Raw genomic sequence first — 17,658 nt, 5'->3', positions numbered from 1 at the left:
GTCGCCTCCTAAAAAAATACCTTTCAAGTTACATCTGCACTGACATTCTGTTGTGTTTTTTTTTTTTTTTAATAAAAAAAAATATCGCTGTAGAACCTTCCCCATCAGATCAGTTCATCTGATATGTTAAAAAAGCAATACCATGAAAACCTGTGAAACAAAAGCATAAGCTATTTGTTTTATTTTATTTATTTTTTATGTTAAGAATGCTTTTATTTTTTTTACCGAAGTTACTGAGGACCCAACATATCTTTGGGCTTCACCCACTGATCAAACTGGTCTGATGTAAGGAATCCGAGCTTCAAAGCAGCTTCTTTTAACGTCGTCCCTTCTTTGTGCGCCGTTTTGGCAATCTTGGCTGCTTTATCGTACCCTGTAACAAAATAAGCAAACAAGAGAGCCATTTGCAGTTTCAGACGGTTTCTCAGAGGTAACGAAAAAATCACTTCGCCTTTGGAGAAGTAATTTCCTAGATACTGCTGTAACCACTTAACTCAGTTTGCAGTAAATGTGCACAAAGTATTTACACCAACTCCCAATTATGTTATTCTGGTCTTCATGGATTCAGATCAAAGTTTTATATGACCTTCTCCTTTAAAAATAGAATCTCATGTTACAGTCTTTCACTTTTCATTATTATTGGCAGTCAAATCAGGATGACAGGTACACAAATTCTCCCGATCTCCGTTTTTCTACTCCAGTCAGCATTACTTTTATAATGCACTGGTATGGCCATGGCAAGGAGGACACATCTTTTTCAACAGCAAAGGCAGTTGTTTATGTTAAGTAAATTAACTTTTGGCCTGAGCCATGACTTGGTTTCCTAAACATTGTGACAACATGAATAATGTATGCAAAACAACATTAGCACAAAATATTTCAGTATACTGTTTTGAGAAATTTCTGAGCCTTAAACCTACCTATATGCGGGTTCAGTGCTGTTACCAACATCAGAGATTCACTCATTAGTTTGTTAATCCTGTCCGTATTGGCTTGGATTCCAACCACACAGTTGTCAGTGAAAGAAACACAAGCATCTCCAAGAAGTCTTGCAGAGTTTAAAACGTTTTTAATCTAACAAAAAAAAAGAAAAGAAATACCAACTACTACATTCAGATATTAATAGCTGCACAGTCTGGCGCTGTTGTTCATAACCAGTGCACCCCCTGCAATATCCACTTCTTTAACAGTGTATTTGCAGAAATTACAGAAAATTTGCAGAAAAGGAGTACAGTAAATAGTACACCCTCCTCCTTTTGCAAGGTAAGCTCAGCCACTCCTATTTAATGGAATTTGTGAGAAGCATTCAACAGCAGAACTCTTGCATAAAGACAACCAAAGTATGCATAATAATTTTGTTGTAATAATTCACAAATAACCAAGTAAAAAATACATGGAGGCATCTGATTCATTGTCATTTTCCCCCTCAGGTACCAATCAAGAGAAGACATCTAAAAATATAAAATACAATAATGTCTGGCATTAGTCATGTACTTCGACAATCCATAACATGCCACTCTCTTATTTGGAGAGGTGTCTGTTTCTATCAAATTTATCTTCTGCTAGGTACATCTCCTGGCTGTTCAATAGGATTACTGGGGGTTTTCCCCTCTTCAAAACTTTTTCTTCTTAGAAGAAATATGTTCAAATCCACAGGAAAAATACATTACCAAAGCAGACACAGTAAGGAAGAGACAAACACAGATTTTGTTGTAAAATTTCAGTGTTCTTTCAGTCATTTCTAACTAGCATAATAAAAAGCAGTATCAGTCAGTATAGGCTGTGCAGAAAAACAGCGTATTACATGCTGCTTCCTTTGTGCTTCTTATTTCTAACAAGACAACAAAAACTCAAAAACTCCTTTAATTTCTATTAGTATTAGGATCTTTTCTGCAAGTCACCTCAATTCTTTTTAAACTATCATTCCTGCCCTAACCTCTATGCTATTCCTTCAACATCTTACACACAGTTCTCCATCTTCTGATTTGATGCTGTTGTTAATATTCTTTTCCTCTTTTTTTCCTTCTTGGTTTTATGGGGAAAAATAAAAGTAGACAGCCCAAAGAAGAAAATGAGAATTACAACTTGGTGTCAAACATCCAAATTTCAGTACAAGGTGATTTTTAACACTCCATTTGACTTTTTTGATTAAATAGACAGAAGCAGCTCTATCTATCTTGGTGTATCCTGCTCACACTGTCAAAGGGAGCTAAAATTTTAAAAACTGAAGTCTATGACTAATCATTTGCAATTTTGCATGACTCACTTGCCAAAAGCATGTAATCCTTTGGTATTCAGCAGTAACAGAAATTAGTAACAGATAGCTGCTAAAGAAAAAAAAAAAAAAATCTTATTTTTAGCTAAAATGCCAAATTTGCTTTGACATTGACAATATTTTGCCTCAGTTGTTCCTCTCTCCCTGCTTCCTTAGACTGATGATAAGCATACACTGTTAAGATAAAAGCTTTTCTACATAAGATAGTTTCACGTAAAAAAGATTGCCATTTCCCTGTCAAAATAACAAGCATTTAACATACAAAAGAATAACATTAGTTCTTACAATTTATTAGCTTCTCTAGTGCTTGTATTGAGCAAATATTCACTGAGTATTCTTCCATTGAGTTAACCGATTGTACAAACAACAATCTAAAAAGTCCTAAATATTCAAAACTTTATGAACTTACCATCATGGGTTTAAACACATTCAGTTCAAAATGTCCATTGCTACCTCCTACAGTAACCGCAACATGGTTTCCCATAACTTGGGCTGCCACCATGGTTACAGCTTCACACTGGGTAGGGTTCACTTTCCCTGGTTGCAGAAGGAAGGGAAAAAGGTTACCGAAGAAGGAAGAGGAAGGAAAAAAAAAACCCACACCGCCCCAAATGCAAAACACACCAACCAAAAATCACTAATTTCATCTACCAAATTATATCCAACAGAAGATGTTTTGTAGGAGGTAACATGTCTTACCTGCATCTGTGCAACACAAAAAAAATAATTTTCATAAACGATATTGACTGTACTAGTCCAGTAATTCAGCTATGATTTTTAAAACAGCTATGGCTGCTTCAGCAATCTACCAAGCCTTTGAGAGCTGGATCAAATGTGCGTGAGCCAAACAGCTGTTAATTACCACTGTTTTTAACAGTCAGGAGATTATAACCTGTCTTTACTCATGCAAGTAGGCATTTCTGGTAAATCGTTACCAAATCTAGTAGTACTTTTTAAAAGTTGACCAAATTTGTTAAGATTTACTTGTAATAAAATTAGTACACTATGCTTACTTTGCTAGGGAAAAAAAGGTATTAGAAAGGAAGTTTCATGGTTAATTTCATTCCTAGCAATAATCCTATTAACATTAATTATCTGCTTTTTTTAAAGCCATATGCTCATGGCCTGTTTCTTTTACAATTTATCATACAGGAAGAACATGCCTAGAATATTTTTGGATGTACACCATTAATATATACATACATTTTTAGGACAGAGGCAAGGAATATTACTAATATTATTCCTTCCTTTCATATCCTCCCATACAATAGCAATAGGATCATTGCAGAAGGGAAAATGTGAGTACGTAACAGTAACCATGCTAGGAAGTAAAGACAGAAGTCAATTTACATCATGATATTGCTACAATTTCATAGATTAGATCATTTACAGCTTGTTTCAGAAAAGCCTTTACCTAAAAATTTTAGAGGTCTTGCAATTCTAAAAGAAAGTTTTGAGAAGTATACTTCTTTATTAGTAAGTCATACATTTACAGATTCTACTCTCCCCCACATACTTGCCAACACAGCTGTACAAGAAAGTATTTTTATGGCCACCAAGTTTGGCAAAAAGTGGCAGAACATAAAAACTGACAGAAGTGTTGAATCATGGACTTACTGACATTTGTGGTGGTGTTTGGCAAGTATCTGTTAAGAATTAGTGGTCTGAAACAAAAGAAACAGGCAATTTCTTGCTGTATGTTTTCTCTGTACCTGGCATGATGCTGCTTCCTGGTTCATTTTCAGGCAGAATGAGTTCTCCTAGTCCAGACCGTGGCCCAGAACCCAGGAAACGAATATCATTAGCTATTTTCATCAGGCTACATGCCACTGTGTTCATAGCTCCACTGAGTTCAACTAGAGCATCATGAGCAGCAAGAGCTTCAAACTTATTTGGAGCAGTGACAAAAGGCAAACCTACAGGGAGGTGGGTGAAATATTAGACCAGTGAGGCACTTCCTTGCAGACATAAAACAGACAATCAAACACATAATTAGCTCAATAAAAAAACCCCAACACCTAGTAATATGAAGATCCCCTCTCTTCTCTAGACCTTTTCTCACAAATGTATTTCTTAAACAGATTAAATTCAAGATACAATAGAAGTCACTAAAACACAGAAGAAACATGAAATTTGAGCATTTACCCGTAACAAAGATACACATTTCAAGCTTTCATACTGTGTTGCATACTAATTACTGCTTTTGCACCACAATATTTTGTGAATGTCAATGAACTCCTACAGCTTAGCCCAAACTTAGTATTTCTTCCATTAAATTGTTAGATTCCTTAGATTATCAATTGCTGTGATGCCTTCTTTCAGTTATGAAAATAGAGGGTTTTGCAGTACAGTGCAGACATTAGGAGAAATAAAAAGTAATCACAACAGAATTAGCTAATTAAAGAAGAAAAGATGCAGCCACATTGTTATCAGCACTGGAAGAGAACAGCAAACCAGACAGAACATCTGAAAGCTGATTCAGAGTTAGGAGGATGCTTGAAACTGCTGCCAACACCAAGGGCACAGGAGCAATGGAAGTAACAGCTCTGTTTACATTAATTAAATGCCTGAGATTTAAGGCTAGGTTCCGTAACGAAAAAACTTTTCTTCAGAGCTTTGCCCTAAAAGAAAACTCTCAGCAGTATGTTATTAGTGGTAAAGGACATCACTAAGGACCAAATGTGAGCTGAACTTCTGCCCTGCAAAACTACTGGTCTGAGTTTACATTACCAGTTCAAAGAGCAGCATAACCACCATTATTCCTTGTGTTTTCCAGTTCCCACCAAATACCAAATCCTACCCAGTTTGCATGGGCTTCTGAATTGCATAGCTGCTTTCTCAGATGCAGAGTTCATTCCAAACTTCCCCTATAAGAACATGTGGAACTTCAAGAGCCTGCCCTACTTGTTTTAAATTTGTACAACCTGTCCATATAGTACACCTAACAAGCATTAAGATGGGAGAGCTCCCTGACACCACCGATGGCTTCTTCAAGCACCGAAACAAGCCCTGTACTGCTTCTCAGCAGTTGTTTATGACAAGTTACTTCTTCCCTCTCTGGGTACAAGAAAGTCTTGACCCTCTACAAGGCAGTGAATAACAGATGCAATAAAACAAAAATACTGTTGATAAGCAGTTTCAGATTTTACAACAAATTTGACAGATGTACACATTTATTTGAGGGTATTTTAAAACCTGACACTGTGACACAGAAGATCTGGTTTACAGATCCAAAAACTCAATGGCTCTGTAAATTAAGCTTTAGGATCTATAATGACAGCACCAAAAAAATCAGGCAGCTAACTTTTACTCCTTCACATGAAAAAACACTTTGGGGGGGTTGTTTTTCCTTCTTTTGTGCCAGGTTAGTGATTAAGAGCCAGAGGAGCAAAGATCAAGACAGAAGCATTACAGCTGAGCTAATAACAGAAGCCTGAAACTGTATCCGTCTCCAATAAGCCTTGCTCAGAAAAACATGGTAATTGCAGTCACTTTCAATGCACTGAGTATAATTATAAAAATACATTACATTAAAAGTATAAGGCATGTAACATACAGCATTAACAGAAAATTTCATGTTAAAATATAAATACAATCTGAGCTTATGACAAGTATGGAAACTGAAAGATTTAGTTTTAATTTGACTGTATGTTACATATACTGCTTTATTGATAACTCTGAAATATCATTCCTCACCTGTCAGTTCTGCCACTTTAGCAGCAACTTTCTCAGCAAAGCCAATTCTTGTGTTCAATCCCGTACCAACTGCAGTCCCACCAGCTGCCAGCTGATACACTCTTGGCATGGTTGACTCAATCCTAGCCACGCCATATTTAATTTGTTGCACATAGCCACTAAATTCCTTTGAAAGAAAGGAGAGGGGGAAGCAACAACAATGATCAAGAATAAACATCCAGAATTATTTACATTTTTAACAAGATTAGACTAATTTCTTTAAAATCATGAAGGCATTGAACTTTACCCAGATGCTAAAACATAGCATGTTCTCATTAAGAGGGAAAGTTTACATATATTAGAAGACTGCTCTCACACCAGAAACAATTACACATAAAACCAATCTGCATACATAAAAACGTATACACAACCCATCCTTCTCTTGCCTTTTATCTCAGTTGTGTACTTAAGTAAGATCTGAATCCATGGTAAATCACCTCTCGGACTAAACTAATGTTCTCAAGGTACAAACAGAGAAATGGATCTTGGGCTTTGTTACCTTACTTCTAGTCACTAAAAAACCCCACCCATACATTCTTGGAAAAAATCCACAAACCTTACATGGATTTTTATCAATTCAGTTTATGATAACAAAGATTTGCTATCTTTGTAATACATATATATATAAAAAAATAAGTCATGTATCAAATATTTTCATTCCAAATAGTAGGTTTATGTGTTGGCAAAACCTTGTTCATATAAGTTTACAGATTACAAACTATCTTCTTCCTTGCAATGTCAGTGTAACAGAAATACCATGTTGTGTTATTTGGTAATGGAACAAAATTTAAAAATTATTTGTATCTTACTACTGTTAGAAGTATAACACATATGAAAAAAAATCAAGAAAATCTGTGATGCAGTTATTAGAGTACAGCATCCAATGAACTCCAATAAAGATGAAAATACTCAGACTGAGAATTAGCTAATTTCCTATAATTTCTCTTAAACGATCAACTTAATGTAGGTGTCCTCAAATTTATCTGGGTTTCCTCCTATGCATTTACAAGAATTTTCCAAACAAATGCATAATTTGGGGTTTTTACCTGTCCAAGTGTAAGTGGAACAGCATCTTGTGTATGAGTGCGTCCTATTTTTATGATTTGGGAAAACTCTTTGGATTTTCCTTCAAGAGCATTCTGTAGCTTCTTTAGTCCAGGTAACAATACCTCATTAACCTCCTGGGCAGCAGCAATATGCATTGCTGTTGGGAAAGTGTCATTTGAACTCTGTGAAGGAAATTCAAGAAATTTATTTACAAGCTTTTCTCACCATTATTGTTGTAAGATGTATGTGTACAGGTTTATTCTCTTTACTTTACAAACAAGAAGAAACTAAACTAAGAGTAAGCAATTTAGGAGTGTTCCACAAGTCAATCTGCAGAAATAACCAAATCTTTCAAATTCCAGTCCAGCACCTTATTGATAGAATCAACTTTTAATGATTATGCCCACAGAAAGCTAAATTGAGTAGATTGTTCAAAACAACATTGGGACAAAAAAAAAAAATAGAAAAAGAGTCACTGTAGTAGTTATGAGAGAAGAGGAACAAATGGATGAATGGTTTTAAAGGAATTGTAGGTGACTAGAACATCTATTACATGTTGCTTTGATAATGTTAAACTCATGGCTCACAGGATATTGAGTAGGCACAAAAGACCAGGAAGTGATATAAGCAAGTCAGTAGCTTAAAACTTCAGCTAATCTGAAGTATCAAGAGTGGAATACACTAAAAATGTCTACCATGGTCCCTGGGAAGAAGAAGGAAAAAAAAAAAAAAGGTATTTCATTTACTAATTACAGGACTTCAGCCATTTTTATCATTCTTTCTATGTGCTTTATACAACTATTATGGAGATTAACAGTCACAAGTACCCAACTTTGAGAAACTGGATCCATATTTAACTTCTTTCAAGACTAGAAGTGGTTGTCACAAGGCACCTCTGGCCACTACATTATGTGTGAATTTATCTGTCATGAGTGAGTTCAAAGTTTTTAATCTAAAACGTCATACTGTCACTGACAAACATTTTAAAGTTCATTTAAACTGAAAAACTTGGAAAACTGTTGACAAAGCTGTACACAAAACTTCTTTTTTAAAAATCTAAATAACAAGAGAATTCAAAATTGACAATTAAAAAAAAGCTTTTGACATTAAAAGAAGTATAATACAAGTATAAGGACCTGGCTTTTGTTAACATGATCATTTGGATGTACCGGGGTTTTGCTCCCCAGTTTACCCCCCATTATCTCAATGGCTCTGTTGCTGATGACTTCATTGACATTCATATTGGTTTGAGTTCCAGACCCAGTCTGCCACACCACCAATGGAAAGTGATCATTTAATTTTCCTTCAGCTACCTATAATGGAAAAAGAGAGAAAAGTTGTTCTACTGGAACAAAAAAAGTTAAAAAGCATAAACCTGGGAATTTTCTAGCTATAATTGAAATAATGTTCTCCATTATATTTGTAAATCTACATGTAGCAATTGTGAATTGATACCAGAATAATTAAGTGTGATGTAATACCAGATACTAAAGGAGCAAAAAACTTGTGCCATGCTTTCTGAAGATGCTGAGTGCTGAAACAGAGAAACAGATAATTTGATTTCATGTTCTACAGTCACAGAAAGAAAAGCTTTTTAAAAGTTCGTTTAGCTTACAACTTCTTTTTCCCAAACAATGCAGATAATTTTTTTAAGTCCAAAAACATCGTCCCCTTCCCAATCTTTAAAGAAATCTGGATTCTAATCCTCCTGGAACTAGAAGTAGTACATGCTGGTTCTCCATTCCAGAGTTATTTGCTCAGGTTAGTTCGGCCTCTCAGGCAAGGGAAATTACTTAAGTAGTTTCTCAATCAGAGCATGTAACGTGCTTCAGGGTACTGATTCAGTGTTGTGCCTCCTTAAGACCATCCTCTGCGTGTCAGAAATCAGTTTTCAGATGGTCCTTACCTGTTTACAAATTTCTCATCATCATAGGTGCACTGCTTTCTCCTAGGAAATCAAGCTCAACAGCTGCGCAGTTTCATCATGAACACTGATCACAGCTACACAACCATTTGAATTAGAGGCATTCAGAAATCCATTCCTTATGGGAAGTAGTCCCCTAGAAGATGTGCTTTTGCCAAAGATCATCTGTCATGCACACACAGTAATTATTTGTATAACTGGACTCTGAAATTTCTTCAGAAATAAATTTCATACAGGGAAGTTCCAGACCTCTTACACCTACAGACATTAGATTTTGCATCAATAAAATGAGCCAGCAGATGGATGCTGGTATCAAACACCTTCTTCCTGTAAGGCACGCTTTCCCTAGTACTGTCCTGGACCTACATGGCTGTAAATTGAGAGGTACCTAAAACATGACTGTCTTTACTGTACCTCAACTGTAACTGAAAATGTTGCACATATAAACAAGTGAGAGAACCACATGGACGTAAAAAGATTCCTATGTATTGACTTGCTGATTACCCATGGGAACAAGGTCCTGATCGGCCAAAGATGGCTACATCTTCAGTAGGTAGGCTGTAACAACTACCATCTCAAATCAAAACGGAACAGGTACAAACACTCTCCTGTTCAATCTACATTTTTTGGAGGCTGTTGAACCTGATAAGCATTTAGAGATTTTTCTAAATGTGTGTTTGTGATAGTATCAACATCTGTGCTGAGAATTATCACCCCTGTACATAGTAGCTTCAGAAAAGTTGAAAATGCAAAGCAATGGACCTGTTGTCAGAACTCTAAGGCTAGATAACTATCTCCAGATTATCAGGACACATTAATCCTCCTGGAATCATGCTTTTCAGGAAAGGATCTGCATTTCCCATCTTATACAGGGGCAAAGTTCCCATCTCCAAGAGTAACTTGATTTATCACTGTATCTCTTTCTTTTTCAGTTCTATTATTTTGGAGGTAAGGGAAAGGGTATCACTGCAGGAGTGTTTTTAAAACACAACAAAGCAGCCCCAAACAACTTTCAGAACTCATGAATCTGTAAGTAGCCTTTAGCTACCAAAACTTCTGATCTACCTTTAACTAGAAGAACCCTAGAAACCACAAAAACAGCCTGGACTATTCTGGAGCTCTCCAAAGCTCTTGAGTCTTGGGACTTACGGTGCTACAGCTGATAGAAAGCGGATAAGGCTTCTACAAGTACTTAAATATTTTTAAGCTAGTCAAACAAGCGAGCTCTGTAAAACAATGCTTCTAAATAAATATATCTGTTGCTTTACAGAAAGCAACACACCTGGTATTACCATACCTCCACAACTCTGCACTTGGGTGGCACTTATATCCTGAGAAAGAGAAGATGCCTCTGTTTGTCACATCATGTCCTCTTTAGCTATAAAAGTGATACTTAAAAAGCACAGATTTATTAATAAACTTAAGTCTGAAGAAGGAATAGACTAGTAACAGAGACACTATTGAGACTGCAGGTGGTTTTCACATTTCTAAGATCCAATTGCTTAACAAAAACAAAAAAGCTTTCCTTGGCATGTCAGACCATGTTAGTGGAATGAAACTAGATTCTATTGCTCTCCTGTTTTTTTTTTTTTATACTGTTCATCTGATAAGAGTCAACACTGTGCAAGTAATGAGCAGTCGTAATAGATGGGGGAAATTATCTTTATACCGTAAGTATCAAAACGCATTTAAACAGTCATTTCCATTTCTATAAATGTCAGAATTAAAATAGTAAAACATTAAGTAAATGATACCTCAACGTGAAACACAAAATTTACTAACACTAAATGCCTTCCTCTAACAGTTTGAGAAATCCAAGAGGTCTTCCCCTAGCCTTCAAATCTTCCGTGAAAAGCTTAAGAAAAATACAATGACAGATCTAGTATTGTGAACAGTTTGTTCCTACCTCATTTGCCGCCTTTATAATAGCATTAGCAATCTTTGGGTCAAGACCATAATCTTGATTTACTTCAGCAGCAGCTCTCTTCAGGATGCCAAAAGCCCTTATAACTTGAACCTGAGACACAAGAGTAAGTTTAAACATGGGGTTTTTTTCCCCCAAAGGACATTTCAGGAACTTATAGTGAAGGTCTAGCTCTAAACCAAATTCCTTCTGGACTTAAATCCAGCAGCAGTCCATCAACCAAACCAAAGAGCCATCAGGTCACATGACCTATGCTTCTATTAACAGTAACATTTATCCAAGCAGTCCAGATACCAGTACACAGCTTAACTCCAGGTATGCTTTGCATATCAAAAAAGATTACATGCATTAAAATGAACAGAAAAGGAGAACTGATTTCATTTCTAAAATAACCTTTTCAAGGGCAAACTGACATGATGTTTCAACACATGGAAGTCCAGTATATGACAAAGCACATGCACACTAATGCTCTGTGGAAAAATTACACATGAAAAAGTAACTTCATATCAACTCATGCTACACTAAACATCTTCAGTAACAAGCTATATAACACTACAGCAAACAAATCATTCCATTCAGTTTGTTTTCAGAAAAATGAGAGAAAAGATTTCTGTTAATCCTGGTTATCAAAAAAATTAAGCAACGCAATAGCATAATTATTCAAAAGCAACATTCAATTTATTTAAATGCAACAAAAAATATTTCTACCACAGAACAGTTATCTTGCCATGGAATTTCTAGTTTTAATTAAAATTCAAAGTTGCTCATATTCCCAGCAAAAGTCTAAGAAGAAGGTATTCACTATCACAACCCAAATGTAGTTAAAGAAAAGAAATCAGCATAGATTTGAATTACTTACTGGCATCCTTTCTGAAACACCTCCAATCTTGAAGTTCATTGTAGATCTTACAGTCTGGGCACCATAGTATTTGTCACTTGGGACCTTCAGTTCACCAAAGGTATCATATTCTATCCTAAAAGCCTCTTGAGTGGACTGTGGCAAAGGAAAAACAAAAACATTTCAAACACTGGCAAACAGCACACCCTTTTTGAAAGCAGGTACAGGTAAGAAAAAGTGTTCGAGGGTGAAAAACACAAAACAAAGACACTTAGCTAGTCATAGGTATTTTTCTAATTGTATCTTCAAAGTTAAGACATTTTTCGAGTTTGAGCACCTGTCTCAGTAAAAGTCACAACTACTAACATTGTGTAACCTAGCAGACCCACTGCTGACAGGCAGCACTGCAAGACTTAAGACTTCGGGTAGCATCCACCCGTCAACATACATGTAACAATCCCTATTTGAAATCCACACTGCCCATTAGACTTAAGAAAAATACTGAAAGGGAGGAACTGACTAATTCAGTAACAAGTTACTGACAATCACCTTCTTAAGCCTAACAATCCAGTAACGCAGTTGCCCTAGATGTGCAACACAGAAACTGCATCTAGGTATTTTTTGTGCAATATTTATGTAAGGCAATATCTCTGTATCAGGTATAACCTGCATTGGTATATACATGAATTATTATCTAACACAGCAAGAGGTAAATTAATTTTCACTGACATACACCAACTAAAAAGTAATTTTTTACTTTTTGTTGAAACAATTAATTCATTTGTGATGATGTGATCGCATTCAGATGCAGCTCTACAAAGATTACCAGGCTGGACAGGAAAGAGCAGTTTACTCTTCCTCTCCCCAGGCCTTGGTCAGTAAAGTCCCACATTTCTGTGAGGAAGGTGTCCATCCTTCCCGAGAACAGACTACCTTCTTGCAAAGTGTTCAGGAAGGGAAATAAGTATTTTTTTAAATCTTAATCATAGATAAACCAATCCCAACTCCATAGGTAAGGTATATACATATATAATGCCAGGCTCCAACCTAACCATGACCCTCAAGGGTGAGTCCTTGGGAAAGCTCTATCACAGCATCAAGTCACAGTTGCAGTGCAGAGAAAGAAGAAAATCAGATGTTAAGAACTATGAGAAAAAGCAGAGGATACAGAAAGAAACATTGTTGTGCCACCATCACTCATTTATACTCTGAAGTCTTTGTGCAGATTTGGTTCTTCCATCTCCAAAAAGCAGAAATAGTTCAAAGAAAGGCAATAAAGTTGATGAAAGGCAGGGAACAGAACTTTCTTAAAACAACTGACTTTTCTGTTCAGAAAAGAGACATCTTGAGGATTGAAGGAAAACTGAGGTCAATAAAAGCATTGGTAGAATGGTGATGGGCATTAGCTGCTCACTGTCTCTTCCAATACAAGAAACGGGAGCCGTAACATTAGGCTAGTAACAACCAGGTTCAAAGCAAGGAAAGGGAAGCAGCTCTTCACACAAGTAGCAGACAGACTAAACTCCTTGCCAGCTGAGGCTATGGATGCAAGAACTCCGCACAAGTTCAGGGAAGATAAATACTCAGAAGGAAGATATAAATTGGCTCATTATACAGACAAACCCCAGACTCAGGAAATGCCCTGATATGAAAGTGAAGACTCTGGGTCAGAACACGAGGAAAGCATTGTATACATTTGCACAGTTCTTACTGTTCCCTAGGTGTCCACTTCTGAAGTCAGTCTGTACCCCTCTTTTCTTGGTCTGTTTTACTTGCTCCTTGCTTGGTGGGTCTCAGTCTTCTTGGACAGAAGCACATCTGGGTATTGGTCAGAGCACCCTGTCCAGCAGCACTGACTTTGCAGCAGCCTACCCAGGCCCGCATCACCACGCACAGCAAGCTGCAGGCAGTAGCGATGCAGGGGGGTGTATCAGCCTTTTTACTGTCCTAAGCAGCGTTCCAACCAGATGGAGATGATCTGCCATCAGGTACTCCAACAGTCACATACCAGAGGCACCAGACACTTGCTTGGAGCACTCTTGCAGGGCAGGTGGTGCACGTGACCCAAAAGAAACTGCGACCAAGCCCACAAACAGTAAAGGTTAGCTCTAGAATTGCTGTCTTGTTCCCCACACCTTGTGTTTCAGCTCATGCTCTCCCAGATGCTGACCCCAGAAGAATACAAAGCTTAGTGTGGACCAGTATGCCATTCCCATGTTCTTTAATCCTCTTTATCCTATTTTAGTCACTTAGCATTCATTTACATGCTAACAAGAAACAGAACACAGTCGATACTTCTTTAGTATCTCACTACCAAAAATTTTTAATAGGGATGCTTGTGGGTCTTACTGTACACATGCATAAACAAATATTCCAACAGCAGGGACCACTAACACACGGTCTCCAAAATCCCTACTTTTGATATTTGCACACCTTGTGTAAGCAGACAATGTCAGGCTTTCCCTAGAGCTGAATAAGCAGAACCAATTTGGCTCCAAGCCCTGCTCTTGATGTCATCAGTGGTTCAATCACCGAAAGTATCCATACTCAAACAAGATATAATAGTTAAACTACCTGTAACCTTTTAGACAAAAAAGCTAGCAGCTGCACCATTGATTCCTCAAACTTATGTAATTCCGTCAACAATGATGAAACAAAGATAAAAAGGATCAGCCATTCCTATGTTCTTATAACCTCCTCGTACAAGTACCTTTTAACAACGAAATCCTGTTATTAAAAAAAATTACTTCCCTAGCCAGTTCTATGTTATACACATTCACAAACTCCAAGGAAGTTAACAGGGTAAGGTACTTTAAGCTGAATGTCATTTGCTGATTAATAAAGTAACAGGTGACATTAGGTAAAATAGAAAAGTGGTATTTTTCATACACACTAAAGTAACTAAACTTCAGCATTACCTTCAGACTAACATAGCAGCCTGCAGAAATCACTGTCTGAAATTTTATGTTAAAAACCTGCTTCCCTCACTCCTTAGAATTCACCCTCTTGACTGGCTTTATGAGCTGAAGGTCCCAGTTCCTGTACCTGAAGCAGTTTCCGTAGTCACTCCCTGACCTAGGGAACCTGCTGTAAAATGGTGCAATGGCAGCACACTGGTGAGAGCCCTCTCTTCCCCCACCACTGCGCCGCAGGGGAAGCCAGGAGACCCAGCAACCCTGCCACAAGCCAAGGCAAACTCCTACGACTACTTAATTTCTGTCAAAGCTACAGCAAGTCTCAGCTCAGAACTACTCTTCCTCACCTTTACAAAACAAGCATTTATTTATTATTTTTTTTTAAGAGCCCCGACAAGGTGTGCTCTGCCCTCCAAAATCCCAAGTTGCCATACAGCAAAGCTTACACAGTTAAGCAAATATTACTGCACTTTTGCCTTGTCGCAGGGAACTAATCAGCTAGAAATGATTGCACCATAGATTGCACTGGAGATACTCAGATGGCAGAGCTGCAGCAGTAATGCTTCCTGTGGAAAATTACATTCTGATTTATAGATGCAGCAATCCTGGATATTTCAGTGCAAAAGAATCATCATTTCTAGCATGTCAAAACCAACCTTTCAAGGCCAGCAGAAAACAGAATTTGTGCTCAACTGCTCTCCTTAAGTAGATGAAGAATGTTTGCATCTTTAAATGTCATTTCTCCTCTGGAATAGTCACAAATTCTGAAATTTACTCTTTAGAAACCAAAATCAAGTATTTTAAAACATTCAGCTGAATAAGGACCATTGCGACCACAACTGCATTTAAAACATCCTTGTGCAATTTAGCGCCAAGTTAAGACAATAGAATAGTCACACCGCAGGACAGCACGTACATTTGGTTGTGTCTACACAAAATACTCCGAAACAACTCTTGCTGCCGAAAAATCTCTACAAACATAAAAATGTGGTGGTTTTTTTTGTTTGTTTTCAGATTTAAATACCAGTTGGTATATTTTTTGGTGGTCCTATTGGAAATAAAAACAAAGTTTTCCTGTAAGAATTCGACAGCTGCTTGAGTTCCAAATTCACTTGAGGGACATTTTGCTCTAACTACTGCCGTTATTTAAACCCAAGCAATAAATAATACATGTTTACAGGACAGGTCATATTTCTAACCGGCAAAGATCAAACCACATGTTCCTTGTAAGATTGCAGCCTTTCATAAGTACTAGATCTTCAACGAGTAAATGAAGGACATGATCTAAACAGAAAAATAAAAAATGGAACCATGTGACAGGCCAATAGTTTGAGTTAGTCTGCTCTGAGGGTTTTTTATATATCTTTTTATACATAGTTTTCTTATACCGGTATACGTTTCATTCACCATGCAGCTCATTTGCTCATTGGGAAGCTTGCTCTTTTAAATGCCATTTTCTACACCTTAATCAACATCACAGATTGGAAATTAACATTCTAGTTGAAATTTATTAACTAATTTAATAAACCAATGAATTAATAAAAACCTAAACACCCCACTTATTCTTCTGACAGTCTAAGTTACCCCTTTGCTTTAGGGCCTGAACTTACAGAGATGCACCTGAGCCTCAGGCGTCCGCGTGCCACCCCAGCTGCTGTACTGAGATTTGAAGTTCCGCAGCCGGATTTACACTTTTGTGTCTACATTGAACCAGGTGCAGTAAACCAGCCCCAGTCGCCTTTCGGCCCGGCAGTGGCCTGACCGTACCTGCCCCGTAACCGGGGATCCCTGCTCGAGGTCTCGGGCAGGCTCAGCCGAAAGCGCCCGTTTTCAGGCAGCCCCACCGCGACGCTTTCCCCGAGCAGCCCGTGTGTGGAAGGACACGGCCTTTTCTCACTTGCACCTCCACGGCTCCCAGAACAGGCCAGAAATCCCTGCGGAAGAAGCCGCTGCACGCCGCCGCTCCGCCGCCGCGGGCCCTGCCGCACCGCCCGTCCCGCCGACCGGCCAGGACGGCTCACGGCACGGACCTGTCCCGGGCAGCGCACCCGAACGGCTGCGCGCCGCACGGACCGGCCCCCCGGGGTAACCCCCGCCTCGGGGCTGGCGAGCCGGGCCCCGGCACGGCGCCGGGCGCGGACGGGCCCCGCAGGCCCCCCCGGCGGAAGAGGGGCGAGCCTGGCAGGGCGCGGCGGCAACATCTTCCCCGCCGGACTGAAGCCCCGCTGCCGGGACCGGCCCTGCCGCCGTTCCCTCGGGCGGCGCGCGCGCCCGCTCCCCCCTCCCGGGCGGCGAAGGGCGGGGGGGGCCGCCGGAGGGTCGCGCGCGCCGGCGGGCGCCGGGGGAGGAGTCACGGCGGCGGGGGCCGCCAGCGGCAGTTAGAGGTCACCGCGCCCCCGCCCCCCCCGGCCCGTGCTCACCATGGCGGCGCGCGGCGGCGGGGCCCAGCGGGCGGCGGCGGAGCGCGGGGGCGGCGGGCGCGCGAGGAGGCCGGCGGAGCAGCCCAGGCGGCGGCAGGCGCGGAGTGAGCGGTGCATGGTGACGGCGGCGGGGAGCAGCGCCGTGGGCCGGCCGCGGGGAGGGGAGAGCCGGCGGGACCGCCCCGGACCAGCGTCGAGGTGGCAGAGGCGCCCGCCGTCGCAGAGGCTGCGCCCGGCGCTGCTGCGGGGCGGGGCCTGCCGGGCCGAGGGGGCGGGGCCTGCGCAGCGGGACGCCCTTCCCACGCCCGCCTGAGAACCGGCGCCTCTGCGCGAAGGGCTGCGGGGAAGGCACGGAAACGGCTGCTGCCAGGCAAGGGAAAGAAGGTGTTAGCTTATTACTGTACTCTTTTTAAAGGCGTATGAAACATTACTCGCGGCTTTTCCCATAAAAAGGCAAAGTCAAGATACAATCCCCTTTTTGCCTTTCTGCCCGTGCAAGAGTAGCGCTTCGATGTGCTACTTTCCCCCAGACCCATCCCAACACCCTACTGTAAGGTAAAGAAATACTGCAAGAGTAAAT

At 39.8% G+C, this 17,658-nt stretch overlaps 1 protein-coding gene across 2 annotated transcripts; it reads right to left on the bottom strand.

Moving 5' to 3' along the window:
- Window positions 1-153: 153 nt before the first annotated feature.
- Window positions 154-17,321, bottom strand: FH (fumarate hydratase). Of its 2 annotated transcripts, none has more exons than XM_080378155.1 (10): window positions 17,079-17,321; window positions 11,765-11,899; window positions 10,888-10,998; window positions 8,194-8,370; window positions 7,057-7,239; window positions 5,972-6,137; window positions 3,988-4,191; window positions 2,685-2,812; window positions 921-1,074; window positions 154-373 (listed from the first exon to the last, which is right to left on the bottom strand). In XM_080378155.1, exons 1-10 carry the CDS (start codon window positions 17,193-17,195, stop codon window positions 231-233), a joined length of 1,518 nt encoding a protein of 505 aa, XP_080234281.1. In that variant the 5' UTR covers window positions 17,196-17,321; the 3' UTR covers window positions 154-230. The 2 variants fall into 2 exon arrangements, with proteins under 2 accessions (XP_080234281.1, XP_080234282.1); XM_080378156.1 differs by lacking the exon at window positions 17,079-17,321 and adding an exon at window positions 13,455-13,817.
- Window positions 17,322-17,658: the final 337 nt, after the last annotated feature.

The sequence above is a fragment of the Falco punctatus genome (assembly GCF_963210335.1).
Source record: "Falco punctatus genome assembly, chromosome: 3".
In the NCBI taxonomy this organism is placed as follows: domain Eukaryota; kingdom Metazoa; phylum Chordata; class Aves; order Falconiformes; family Falconidae; genus Falco; species Falco punctatus.
This window is presented reverse-complemented; position numbering and strand designations above follow the sequence as displayed.